Source organism: Sapajus apella, unplaced genomic scaffold, assembly GCF_009761245.1.
Source record: "Sapajus apella isolate SASKATOON/1434 unplaced genomic scaffold, GSC_monkey_1.0 scaffold81, whole genome shotgun sequence".
Classification (NCBI taxonomy): Eukaryota; Metazoa; Chordata; class Mammalia; order Primates; family Cebidae; genus Sapajus; species Sapajus apella.
Window position 1 is genome coordinate 2,487,363 of NW_022437021.1, and position 13,599 is coordinate 2,500,961.

The window sequence follows — 13,599 nt, forward strand, 5'->3', positions numbered from 1 at the left end:
TATTGGATTTTGGTAAGGTTTAGCACTTAGTAAGAAGACAAGCCCAGTGTCACAATTGGGTATTATTTAAGACTTGGACTGACAGGGTAATTTGATGTGCCAATGTTGTGGTCCAAAAGCTAGCAAAATATCATTCCCCCTACTTTAATTAATCTTAAGAACTGCAGGCAGTGATGAAACTTAGGGTATTACTCAGGAGACTTCAAAGTAGAAATAAGCATGTGTAGTCTTCAGATCAACTTATGCCTGGAAGGTAGGATGTTGTATTATTTTATTAGATTTATTCTAACATCAGGCTGATATATGTGAGATTTAAGTAATGTTGAAACCACTTAGGAAATAAAATAGGGAAAAATATTTGTTTTCTAAAAAGAATTTTATCTATAATAAATTTTTTTAAGATGCTATCTCTGAGTATAACTTCCACCTATTTCTTTCCTTTTTTTTAACATGGACCGATTGAGAATAACTAGCCAACGATACAAAAGTGATATAATTAATTTTAATTTAGGGATTTTCTTATGTATGGTCTATAAGGCTAAATAGAAAATAGTAATTAATGATTTAATGATCTTCCAAAGATTAACTTGCTCTCTTTTTTGAGTTTGTGTCTTGGATCAAAATGTTATTCTGTAAATTATCCTGAGTTACAAGGAACTGGGATTCTAGATATACAGCTGTCAACTACCTCTAGGAATTATCTGGGAATAGAATAAGGGAATTTTATTATGTGCTAAAAGGGTTGCTTGGGAAGTCAATTTGGGAGGAAGGAATCATTTCTCTTTATTATTTCTAATCCTCAATTGAAAAACCTGAGTAAAAATAAATACTTAAGAAATTTAGTGTATTCTAGAAAAAATCTTAAATGTTGAATATCCTTTGTCTACATTAAATGACAATTAAATGGTGTCTACTCATAAATGACTTGGGTAACTATGGTGCCTAAGTACTCAGGTGCTACTATTTGGATATGGTTTGTTCTTATCAAAACTCATGTTGAAATTTGATAGCCAATGTGGCAGTGTGGCGAGTGCGGAGCGAGTAGGAGGTGTTTGGGATATGGGGGCAGATGCCTCATGAATGGCTTGGTGCTGTTCTTGAGGTAGCGAATGGATTAGTTTCCTCAAGAGTGGGTTGTTATAAAGCCAGGATGCCCCTCAGATTTTTCCATTTGCACATGTCTGCTTCCTCTTTGACCTTCTCAGCCATGTTGTGACAAAGCTTGAAAGTCCTCGCCAGAAGCCAGGACCATGTCCTTCAACTTCTCAGCCTGCAGAACTGTGAGCTTAGTAAACCACTTTTCTTTATTGATTACTCAGTCTCAGGTATTCTTTTATAAAACAAAAATCGACTAAGACACCTAGTTAGAGAACCCTTGGGTGCTCACCCTTCAACTGCATTAGGTTTCTCAGTCCAAGGTCTGTACCCTGAGTTGTGTCCCCCTAGACCTAGCCTACTGGCTCGAAAAATGAAAGAAATCAATAAATTATTATTGAACATATAACACACACACTGTCTCTTATTTATCCATCCATCCAGATTATTTTCCAAATAGTCGTCCCTTGGTGTATGAAGGGAATAGGTTCCAGTTCCTCCATAGTAAAACCTGAAGATGCTAAAGTCTCATATAAAATCCACAGTATATGCATATAACTTATGCATACTCTCCTGTACACTTTAAATAATCTCTAGATTACTTGAAATACCTAATACAATGTAAATTCGATTTAATTAATTGTATTGTTTATTTTTATTGTTTTTTTAATGAATATTTTCCATCTGAAGTTGTTTAAATCTGTAGATGTGGAGCCTGAAGATAAGGATGAAAGGGTGGGGATTGGGTGTTTACTTAATTTTTCCAGGAAAACATGAGGTGGTTTGGGTAATAAATTAGCTGTCAAATATTTTATAGGTATGTACCAAATGTTTCCATTCTGTTGTGCATGTTAGCTTTATGAACTTAATTCATCTTAGATTTATTAGTTTATCCTCCTCATACGAATAAGTTCTTCCTTCTCATAGTCCTTGAATTTATGCAGTTCATTAGTGTATTTTTTGAGGTATGGATCAAAAGTAATTCTTATCCTCATGAATAATTTATATTTTTTAAAGTTATTTATTTTCCCATTGTTGTATAACATTTTGTGCTGCTGATTTGATTTATTCAAAAATGCAACTCAGAGCTCCAGTCGGTGGAAGAGGGACCTCTATTAAGATTGACCTAATGAATGTACATTTGTGTTTTAAGTTAACAAAGTGTTGCCATCATTCTAAACAATTTTTTTGATTCTGTTTAGACTGTAATTAGTTGTTTTGATTGCTAGCATCCACTACACTAGATAAGAGGAATTCTTTATTCATTTCATAAAAGGTTTCAAAAAATATTGCAATTTTCATGTAAAATAAGTTTAATGTTCTGGACTAGCTTTGTCGTACAGCTGTATAAATTAAGTTATATTAACATATTAAGTAATATAACTTATATATAACTTAATATAATCTTGATGCTGAGTACCTTTTGTTTTTGTTTAATCATGTGGATTGTGGAAAGAAGTGGGGCCCAGATGGGGAGGAGTCTAGGTGTAACAAATAGGGATAAACAAGATGCTTCCATTTTCTTTCAACGTGATTTGGCTAATCACTTTTGCATCATGTTCAATTGTAAGTAACTCCCCAGGCAGGTACTTGATAACTCAGTTCTTAGCCGAGGACCCTCACTCCCAATTTCTATAATTCCACCAACCACCCTACACACTATTGGCGTTTGTGACCTCTACTTGATGGACAGCTACTCTGGTAGCCTGCTTCGGAGAGGAGACAGTTATTGTGTGTTTTCATTAGTTCTGGATTTTTCCTTTTAGTCACCATCTTCCCAATAAACCATCATATTTATGTGACTGTCATGTCATGTGAACCCAACAGCCCTTTGAAACTAGCCCACTAGGAGTCCCTTTTTTAAGGTTTCCTATATGCAACCTATTATTCTACAACTCTGATTGGGGTCATCATGTTTTAAAATCTGATAGGATGAATGCCTTGTGAACCCCACTTGCCACTTTTTCCTTAAATTTCACTGTCACTCTGATTATATTGTTTCAGTGTTAATTGGTATAAAACTATGTGTTAATTTCCCACACATCCATACTGCATTTTTGTCTTCTATGTCTTAATACTTCATAATTTTCTATTAGTGAATCTCAAGTATTTAAAGTGAAACTGATGTTAAAGTTTATGATATTATATCACCAGAGTTGCTATATTAACTGTGTATCTTTATTTTATATGTTAAGCTTTTGCAGCTGGAATAACTGATTTCCTGGAGTATTCTGGCTATGTAATTGATACTGGGTTGCAGTCGATGATGTTCTTTTATACCACCATCCCACTATCCCGAACTCAATTCCATCCCTACCCTATCCACCCTCTATCTCCCACCTCCCTACCTCCTCATAATCCCATCCTTCTCACAGCCCCACCCTATCCTACTGTCCCCACTCTTAGCTTCTCCCACCCTGCCTACTCTCTCAGCCTTCCCCACCCTACCCCACCCCATTTCCTTGATGCTGACAGACGCTGAAATGATCAGGACACAGTTTGCACTTAACCACTAAATCTTTATTGAAATTTTATTGTAACAGCAATGCAGTATTAGTAAATAGAGAGCAATATAGAGTGAAGAGAATACAGCAATAAAGTTTGAAGGAGGGGTAAGGGTAATGGGGTTCAGGGGTAGGAGGAGGGCTACTGACAGGGGTGAAAGCAACGGTTTTTTATTTATCACTTTTATAACTTCCATGAAAATTTACCAACCATCATTGACAATTTCAATCTAGCAATAATTTCTCAAAGGGCACTCATCCTCTATTAAATTGTTTATCTAATAACCTTTGAACTTTATCCCACTAGGGTTTTTATCCTTGTCCAATTCGCTCTAAATAAGTTGGTCTCCCTGCAGTTCCCTCCGAGTTTATTTGAAATCTTTAAGGATAGCAATTACAGGGCAAAGGTTCACAGGTACACATGTTCACTTATAGCAATATCTAATACATATTATTATTCTAACATTCTAAATAACCCCACCCAGTTAAAATTACTTAATATCCCTCCCACCCTAAAATGCTTATGATTATATATCCCCTATTACTTAAACTGATTACACAAAGAAATAAAAGCAATGCAATTTTCCACAGACCAATTCAATAGCATTCTACAATCTAAAACAACAAAGAACTTTCATCTTATCAGATGTGTGTTCTCTCTTTAGATGATAATGTAGCATGGTTTCCTCAGGGCTCTCCATTTCTGCCCAGGTCTTTCCAGCAGTGTTCTCTGTTGTCAATCTTGGAACTGTCTGTATTTGACGTGAGATGTCTGTGGTGGATGACAACCAGATCAATTCAGAAGTCCAAGAGGTACCTGCAAACTTAAACAGAATTCCAGACTGCACCATATAGATGTGTCACTCTTATTTTGTGCACCTGGCAAGTTCACTATATTACTTCACAACTCAATCAGACTAATGCTTCTTCTTTCCACTAAGACAAATACCTCATGTCCAAACTAAATTGACCCTTCATAAATGTATGCAAACTTTCTCTGTTTCAATATCCTAGCATGATAAATTTAGCTAGTTCTCTCTAGGCTTGTCTATCAATGGGAGCTCTTAGATATTCTTCCTTTTTGATTTAATTAACAATGCAAATTTGGGCCAAAAGTCAATTAATTAATTTTGCCAGTTTGTCTCAAAGACTCGACTATTGATTTTGCTTAATAATTCATCTATCTCCTTTATGTTTTTATATTTGGCTCCCTTTCTAACTTCTTGAGATATCAAATTCCATTGATTTTTTTGCTTTCTTATGAATAAAGGCATTTTTTGTTGGAAAATGCCCCCCAAAATTTTAAAGAATCTAATTAACATGAATTTGATTAACAACAAAATAATGAGTGAAAGGAAACTTAACTAAACTTCAATACTACAGCATAATAAATTCAGAATTACTTATCCTTAACATCTACATTTATAGATAGCATATATAGCAATAGAGCATAGTACACACTGCCAAAAAGTTAATCACAAGCTTTAATAAAATCACAGCCAAATGTGGGTCAGGGACTTTCTGAGTTGTTTGCTAACCCACACCAGCATATGTATACTCCTCCGATCATTCTTGTCGTTGGCCAACTTCTCCAGACTTTTGCTTGCAGTGGTGGCAAATGTCCGTGTGCACATGCCAGGGCTACAGGCAATGGCCCATTTCTAGGCACCCTGCAGCTTAAAGATCAATTGACAACTGCAAATTTGACACAAAACAACTTGAATTCAAATGTATGGAGATGAATTGATACTTGAGGTAAACAGAAGTGACGCTTCAAAATATTTCAGAAGCACGAATGCACCATTTTAAAAGTAATTACTCTAAAACACGAGTGATTGACAAGCTTTCTAATTCCATTGAAGGAAAAAAATTGTTTGGATTAAATAGCCAATTAGGTTTCTCTTTTGAAATTTTATAACCTTTTGTGTGATTTTTAAAAGCCCAATTAGATAGAATTGAAATTATATATGATGTTAAAATTGAAGATGAACAGGATGAACTATTATACAAATACTCCAGTTCTGAGGAGCCTCTCATTCACAGTGTTGTAAGAAGTTCACAGTAAAGAAATATTTTACACTATGTTACTTATCATTTTTACTTAGTTTAACTCTAACAATAAGAACTGGGTAGTACTTCGTAATTCAATGGACATTTCTGAAAGCCTAGTCACCACTTCAAAACACTTACACTAAAAATTTTAAGTATTTAAACATGCAAGAATAAGGGTGGATGATTATGAGCATGTGAAAGATGATGCTGATGAAAAGTGAAACTTCACCGTCAGACTCCTCTTCATGTCAGGCAATTTGAGATACACACCATGTTGTTTTCTACTGCTCAAAACTGTGTTTTGGCAATTGAAGCCTGCCTCTTACATATCTGTGTAGCAAAGATGGAGTCTCAGCAACCAGGCAGGAAAATGACACAAATCCTGCAGCAGGGTCAATGGCAGTAGTAAAGAATTAAAAAGAAAAAGAGACGTTAGATAAAACAGTTCAAAGGAGTAGCAAGGAACCAGGCTAAAGTAAGTCAGGCAGTCCCAGGTTAGCACAAAACATCCCAGGGACACCAGAGGTGTCACTGGGCTGAAGACACCTCTTGGCTTTGAGTCCTTAGAGTTGCTTTCTGAGGCTTTTCATCCACTGACAGCTTCACATCAGCTCCATCCTCTAGAGCGACCCTTTTCATTATGTGGATTCTGATTCTTTTGAAGTGGTTACCATCAGGCAATGTGGAGCTCACTAAGGAAGTCCACACTCTCAAGACAGTGTCCAGAGCCCCAATTCCTTTTGTTCAAAGATAGGAGTGTGAATCTGGGTGCTAAATCATTTCCCCTCTCTCCATGCATCCTAACACTACAGTCTAATGAAGGGACGGAAGATAGAAAGCCCAGATGCATATGGAGGCAGACACATGGATAGATGCTTCCAAAACGTCAGCTGGTGCTTTTCCAGCCAATTAACAACACTCATGAAAATTCTTTCTGAAGTACCAGGACAAGTCACTTAAGAGGTGGGTAAGAGATTTTGGAGTCCTTTTGATCTGCCACTCTTTAGCCTTTGAAGGTGATTGAGAGGTGGTCACATTTCACGAACATCTAACACTGCTGGAGCCACCAGTAATCTCTGGTTATCAGGTTTAATGCTTTGTGGAAGCCATTATGGCATGATGATGGTAAGGTGTGTGTCAAAGCCAGAGTCCTTGGGTACATGTGATTTGCACCACGATGTGAAGGCATACTCTTAACATACAAGAGTCCATCTGAGAGAGCACTTTCTTTTCAGGCCTGCGGTGTTTTATGTAGCAAGGGTTTTGCCTGCTCCCGGGAGAACCAGTTGAGTTGCTGCTCCTTGAGAATTAACGGAACCATGGAAATGGAGTTTGAAGACGGTGAAGTTTCTAAGGGTGCAGCAGAATGATCACGGAAGCCTTTCCACACTGCACCAATAGTTTTGGCTTCCTTAATAAGGCTTCGATCCTCTAGTGATGTAAAGAGAGTACCGAAACTGCAAGAAAAGTCATGTCCTCCTCCGCCTCCTCCTCCTCGTCTCCCCCTCCATGAAGAAATCAGCATTTCCTGCGTTTGTATCAGCTTCTCTGTAAATGTTGAACAAGAAACTTGGCAGCCTATAATTTAGATGATGATAGAGGTTTTAGTAAGTAAAACTCAGACTTCCAGGACTGGCTGGAAAGTAAACTTATTAATTATTTTTGTTAGATTGGTAGTCAAGGTGGAAAACTGAGAGATAATTTGTTGGCAAATACTCTGTTGCTCTCAGAAAATGTTGAAGGTCTTTTGGTGCTTTAGGATGTGTGCCAGTCCAGGGTGGCCCTGACCTTCTGTAGCCGTTTCAGAGAGGATGTGCCTCAGGTGGCTTGAAGATACAGTAGCCTAAAATTTAGCACACAGTCACTGATTGAGAAGCTGAACAGCAATAAATTTTGAGGGCAGAGATCCTGAAGGACATGACAAGTATTTACAGGGTACTGTAAGATGGAGGCGGCGGCGGCGGCGGTGGTGGAGGTGGTGGCTGTGGCGGCGGGTACTGTGGTACCGGAGGCTGGCGGTACCAGTGTGGATTCCAAGTGATCATAACAGGTACATACAGTGATCTTCCTTGTCCGTCTCGTCCCACTGGGTACCAGGCGAATCCTACTGGGTAGGTTGGGTACGCGGCATATGTGGGGTATGTTTGGTATCCAGGTATTTGAGGTACGAATTCAGTGTACGTTGCCAGGTGCGCTTGGTCTTCTAAATTTGGAATAGATAGGCGAGGATACTGATTCTGGATAGTAATATTGTTTGGAGCTCGGCAATCATAAGAAACTTGCAGTTTCCACCCCCTCTTCACCTGGAGAATTTGGGCTCCATTAGGTGCAACTGTTGGAGTAATTAGCCCATCCTTTACATTTCTTGCCACAAAATCTCGAAGAGCTGCCATATCAGATTCAGACAGTGAGTACACATGTCCACTAGGAATACTGTGTGCTCCAGGTATCATTTCTATGTGAGGGTCAACCAGGCGGTGATCTGGGTAGACGTGCTCATCTACTGGAGTGTACACATTCTGGACATAGTAATACCTCACTGGTTGGTAAACTCTGTATCCATCTACTGGATAATAGAATGGTGGTTGTGGTGCTGGTGGTGGGAGCGATGGTGGTATTGGAGAATACATCCGGCAGTGGTAGCGGCAGTATTCAGAATCAAAGACGATAGATCGCGTGCTCCAGGTGATGTTGGGATCATGTGTGCTCAGCCAACGAACCCCCAGGACGACAGGGAAGAATGGAGACTGAGTCACATCAAATGACAGCACCTCACGGTGATCTCCCAGGTCAACTATCAGGTCATGAGTTTCGTGGACAACTGGGCCCGATGCTATGGGGCGCCCATCAATTGCTTCCACAAGTATTGGCCAGTCCTTGATTCTTAAAGGAATTCCATTTTGAGCAACGTATTCGTGATCAATGAAGTTGCCAGAAGCACCAGAATCGATCATGGCTCGGACGAACAGGGTGTGTCTGCCCGGAAGATGAATCTGGAGCATCACTTGCAAGTGTGGAGATGAGGCATCATCTTGTGGGGACCTTATTATTTCTGGCCCGGTCGCTGAAGGTCCCTCTACAGCGGGGCCGGGGAGTTTCCCGCCGGCGAAGCCTTCGAGGCCTTGGCAGGACAGTTGTCAGCGTAGTGACCTCCTGTTCCACAGTAGAGGCAGAGGTTCAGCTTTCTGCGTCTTTCTTTTTCTTCCTGGGTCAGGCGCATGCGGGCACCTCCCACCGGCTCAGTTGGATCTACCTGGTGGTGGCTTGCAATGTGAGGCAACACCAGCGCCCGGGGTGGTGAGCGTGGCTTGCGAGCTGCAGCAGCCCTGGCCAGCCTTCTCTCAATGTGAATGCACTGCCCTATCAGAGCAGACAGCGACTTGGCAACCTCGAGGTGGGAGAGCTCCTCCTGAATGTGGTCACTGAGGCCCTCGTGGTACTGGTCAATCAGCGCAGGTTCGTTCCAATCCAGGTCCTGGGCAATCATCTGGAAAGCATTGGAGTAGTCAATGACAGACCCCATACCTTGGCGCAGTCGTCTGATCTTGCGTTTGGCAGCCTCTCGCCTCTGAGGGTCTTCAAAGACATGCTTCATTTCCATCATGAAAGCCGGGTAGTTGTGCATCAGGTAGTGAGAGCGCTCCAGCTTCGCTGAGGCCCAACGGGCAGCACGGCCGGTCATCATGCTTGTCACGAAGCAGACACGGACACGATCAACTGAGAAATCTCTGGTGCTCTTTTCCATGAAGACCTGGCACTGGGACATAAAAGGAGCCAGCATGTCTGGGTTGCCATCGAACTTCTCTGGGAGGTCTTCTGGGCACTCTTCCTCTATTGGAGGGGGTGGGGCAGCAGCTGCTGCAGCACCTCGGAGCTCGATGTCATCATCCTCATCCTCTGGGGTGGGTTCCACTTGCTCTCGAAGGGTGGTGTTCTCCTCTGTGAGCTTCTGCACCTGGTTCTGCAGGTTGTTGTTCTCCTCAGACTGCTTCATGACCTTCTCTCTTAAGTTGTTGATCTCTTCAGAGAGCTCATCTCTCCTTCGTTCGGTCATGTTGGGGACACACGCACTCTTATGGCCGGTGTGCTTGGAGTTGTTGTTGTTGTTGTTGTTGGGGGGAGGGGGAGGAGGAGGAGGTGGGCAGTCGGGACCCAGGGTGACGGTTGGGGTGGGAGGAGACCTCCCAGCTGTAACTTCACTTCTGTGGGGATGGAGGCCTGGATCCTGGCCCCCTCTTCCACTCCTTCTTTTTTTTGTTTTCAAAATGCGCTTATTTCTGTAAATAAAGATAAATGTATGAATCTAATTTATACCTTCAAAGCAGCAAAATGTAGACACAAAGGATTTGATATTTAAATTATCCCTTGCTGTATGTGCTTACTTTAAAAATTAGCAAACAACCAAAAAAAAAAAAAAACAAACTCTCAAAAGGAAGTTATCGATCAGCACCATACAAAAAGCAAACTACTTTTTGATGTTCAAATGACCTTGTCCTTCTCAAAGACCACTTGTTCATTATGATTCAACAATACATTATAAACAGCATGCTTAGCTTTATAAACTATAAGAGAATGTTAAAGCCCTCTAAACAAGTAGTTTTCTATTGAAACAGAGCAAGAAACTTCAAGGCAAACATGGATACCAAATCAATTATGCAAATTAAAGCCAAAATAATAACTTTTGTTATTAGAGAAGCTGGCCAAAAATAGTCAATACTACAACTGATAGAAATTCATAAAAACAAGAGGAGAGTATTAAAATCACAATGCATGTATTCATCGGCCATGTGGGTGTGGGGGTACCCTGGCCAACTGTCATAATCCTGTTCCACTGCCACAGAGAAAGTAACTGATTATCAAATCAATCACCACCACAGAAACCACAGGACTGCCTAAATTACTTTTCTGACCATAATTTAAATCCCGAAATAAAATTCTCTATGGGACAGATATGGCACTGAGCAGCAACATATATATATATATCAGTTCCCCTTGTCATTATGCAGTCATTCAAGAAATACTAATTGATGTCTCCTAGGAAAAGCTATAAAATGAGACATTCAAAGAAGCCCAATAAAAATATACCTCAAACTAATTATGAGGACTTAATTAAATAGTGGAGGTAAATTACACAGTGAGTATTCAATAACGGTTAGCTAATATTAACAAAATTATTAATTAGAAAATAGAAAGGTAACTATCTGCAAAAGAGAGTGGGATTAAAACAGGGAGAGGTTGCAACTATAGCAACATGGGAATGCATTTCCCACCTAAAGATATTTAATTTAAAAAAAATACTGTGTTTGTCAAACAAATTCAAGGCCTTATTTGTCTGCAGGTCACCAGTTTGCAATCCGTAGTTTTTAATCAAGATTTGTCGGCACAGCCCCAAATGAAGGTTTGTAATGTTAAGGTGGGACAGAGCCATAATCCTATGGGGTGAGTGGATGTATATGGAGAGGTGGGGGTAGGGTGTGTATTTAAGCATTTTAATTATGAGTGCAATGACAATAAATTACAGAACCTAACACGGTGTCTGCCTGTGTATTTCCTGAAAATATGGTTAAATGCATTTAGAATAATTTAATTATTTTAAATTTTATTAATAATCAAGTCCCATATTTAGAAAATACAAACATATAAAAAGTTTAAAACATAATATGTAAAAGTTTAAAAAACTTTAAAGTTTAAAACTTTTCAAGAAAGTTTAAAAAATTTGTAAAACTTTTTAAACAAAAGTTTAAAAACGTAACTTGGTCCGCTCTGGATACTCATTATGTGATTTACCTGCAAAAGTGGATACCAAATAAATTACATAGAATAAGGCCAAAAAGAGGATACGTAGTTGGTAATTAGAAAAATAGTTGGTAATTAGAAAATAGTTACTATTTTCCACCAATAGGGTAAATGAAAGAAAAAAAAGATGTAGTAATTAAACATGATGCCCAGCCCCTGGCTGTAAAGAAATGCTCCTTCCTCCTCTACTTCTAACCCTTCAGGTACCTCCTGTGCCCCAATGTCACCACCCACATATACTTTCCCTGTGTCCTTTGCAGTTGGTGTAGCCTCTCCAAGGAGTGGCTATACAGGAAGCAGGGTCTTTAAGAGACAGGGAGTAGTGTGACATTTTAATAGTTTTAACCCCACTACTTAATTATGTTAGTAACTTAGGCTACAAAAACAACATATAATTGAAATTCAAGATAAAATATAAAATATTCAAGTTTAGAAAAAATTAGAAAACACAATAAACACATCATAACCTGTGACATTCAGTATCATTTCCAACTCCTTAAAGACAATTGTATTGGTGACCCTGACAATATAACATCACAACATAATGCAATTTTTACTTATTGAATTAGGAATTTTCGTGTCCCATTAACTAACAAACAAACAATGAGGAAGCATAAGTAAAGTGACGAAGGTACCAAGAGCATTCATAGCATGGCCTGGTGCAGCCTGACCACTTGTCAATCACAGCCACTAAGGGGGGCTTTATTGAAGCCCAGGTCTGATAGTTTTATTATCTGCAAAAAACAATGATGGGACAGAAATAACAATAGATTAGGAAATTAGCAAATAATTACTGTATGGTTTAGGGAAACAAAAGATCAATGAGTTAAAAATTCAAATACCTTTGGTATATAAGGAAGGTAATTTAAAAGTGAAAAGAGACCAGAGTTAAGATGGGAGGGCTGCAACAATAGCACTTGGGGGTGCATGCCCTCCCCCTGCCACCAGTCATTTTGTTTTTTATTTTTTAATGTACTGTTGGCCAAACAAACTCAAGGCCTACTTTAGCCTGCAAAGGCACTAGCTTGATTGCTGACCTTTGCTAAAAACAAGCCTGAGGCCTTCACATGAGGGTTTGCAAGTTTAGGGTGGGATGTTAAAAGAGACAACTGCCCAGAAAACAGTAGTTTATCTGTTAAAGTAATAGGGTAATGGGCAGGGAAGGTTAACAGTACGTATAAAAATGTTTAAACAGCAACTGAGGCAGCACAAGTTAAGCTGGGACAAGGAGCATGTTTACTTGATTTGAAATATAGAACTACGTATGGCTCCTTAAACTCCCCCTTAGTGGGGCTGCACTGGAGGGGAGGGGTCAAGAGGTTCCATTCCTGAAAACTTGAAGGACACACTGCATAAAGCCAAGCTGCCTAGGACAGATGCCATCTTTATATGATAATAATTTCAGTTTTAGTCTATTTAGTAATTAAATACATTTGGCTAATTATTGACTCTGCAATAGCTTGGAAAAATTTCTATTCCCCAAACACACCAAAGAGCAATAGTAGCTAAAAACCATATGTAAACATCTCATTAGGAAATGACACCTCATTAAGCAACTCTTATTTGCTTCATATTTTCAAATGTCCAATTTTTAAAGTACTATGTATCATATACTATTTATGAAATATGAATTCTTTTAATATGCATGATTTTACCATTGTTTTGAACCTCTTTAATATGCAAACATGCAACTTCCAAAGAGGAGGGGGAATTGCTTAAAGCTGTAATTATGATAAGCACAAATTTTCCATAGATGTGTACTTGTTGGGGGAAGGGGGGTACATGACAGAGATTTTGGGGAAACAAAGCCCCAATTTCCGTCTTACCAAAGTCCTGGCTCCTGATTTGTAATATATGGAAGCAGGTTTAAAAATTTCTTCATTCGGCTAGAAACATATCTTACGTGGTCCTTCTTACTAGCAATCAGTTATAAATTTGTTTTATATAGAAATTTAATTATGCCAGCTGAAACAATCTATACTTTGTAATGTAACCACTTTATGTTATATTACACAAACTTTAAATAATACCAATATGTACCATTAGTAATCCACTTGCCCCAAATTAAAATCAGCTTTTTATTTAAAAAGCTAATTATTTGGAATAACTAGCTTTTTATGAAAAAGCTAATTATTTGGAATAACTAGCTTTT

The 13,599-nt window shown here is 39.0% G+C and overlaps 1 protein-coding gene across 1 annotated transcript in view; it reads right to left on the reverse strand.

Moving 5' to 3' along the window:
* Positions 1-3,593: 3,593 nt before the first annotated feature.
* PEG10 (paternally expressed 10) overlaps positions 3,594-13,599 on the reverse strand; it is a 12,894-nt gene continuing 2,888 nt past the window's right edge. Inside the window, 2 exon segments of the mRNA XM_032252924.1 lie at positions 3,594-8,754; positions 8,757-9,928. Coding sequence (XP_032108815.1) covers positions 7,580-8,754; positions 8,757-9,928 — 2,347 coding nt within the window. The 3' untranslated portion in view covers positions 3,594-7,579.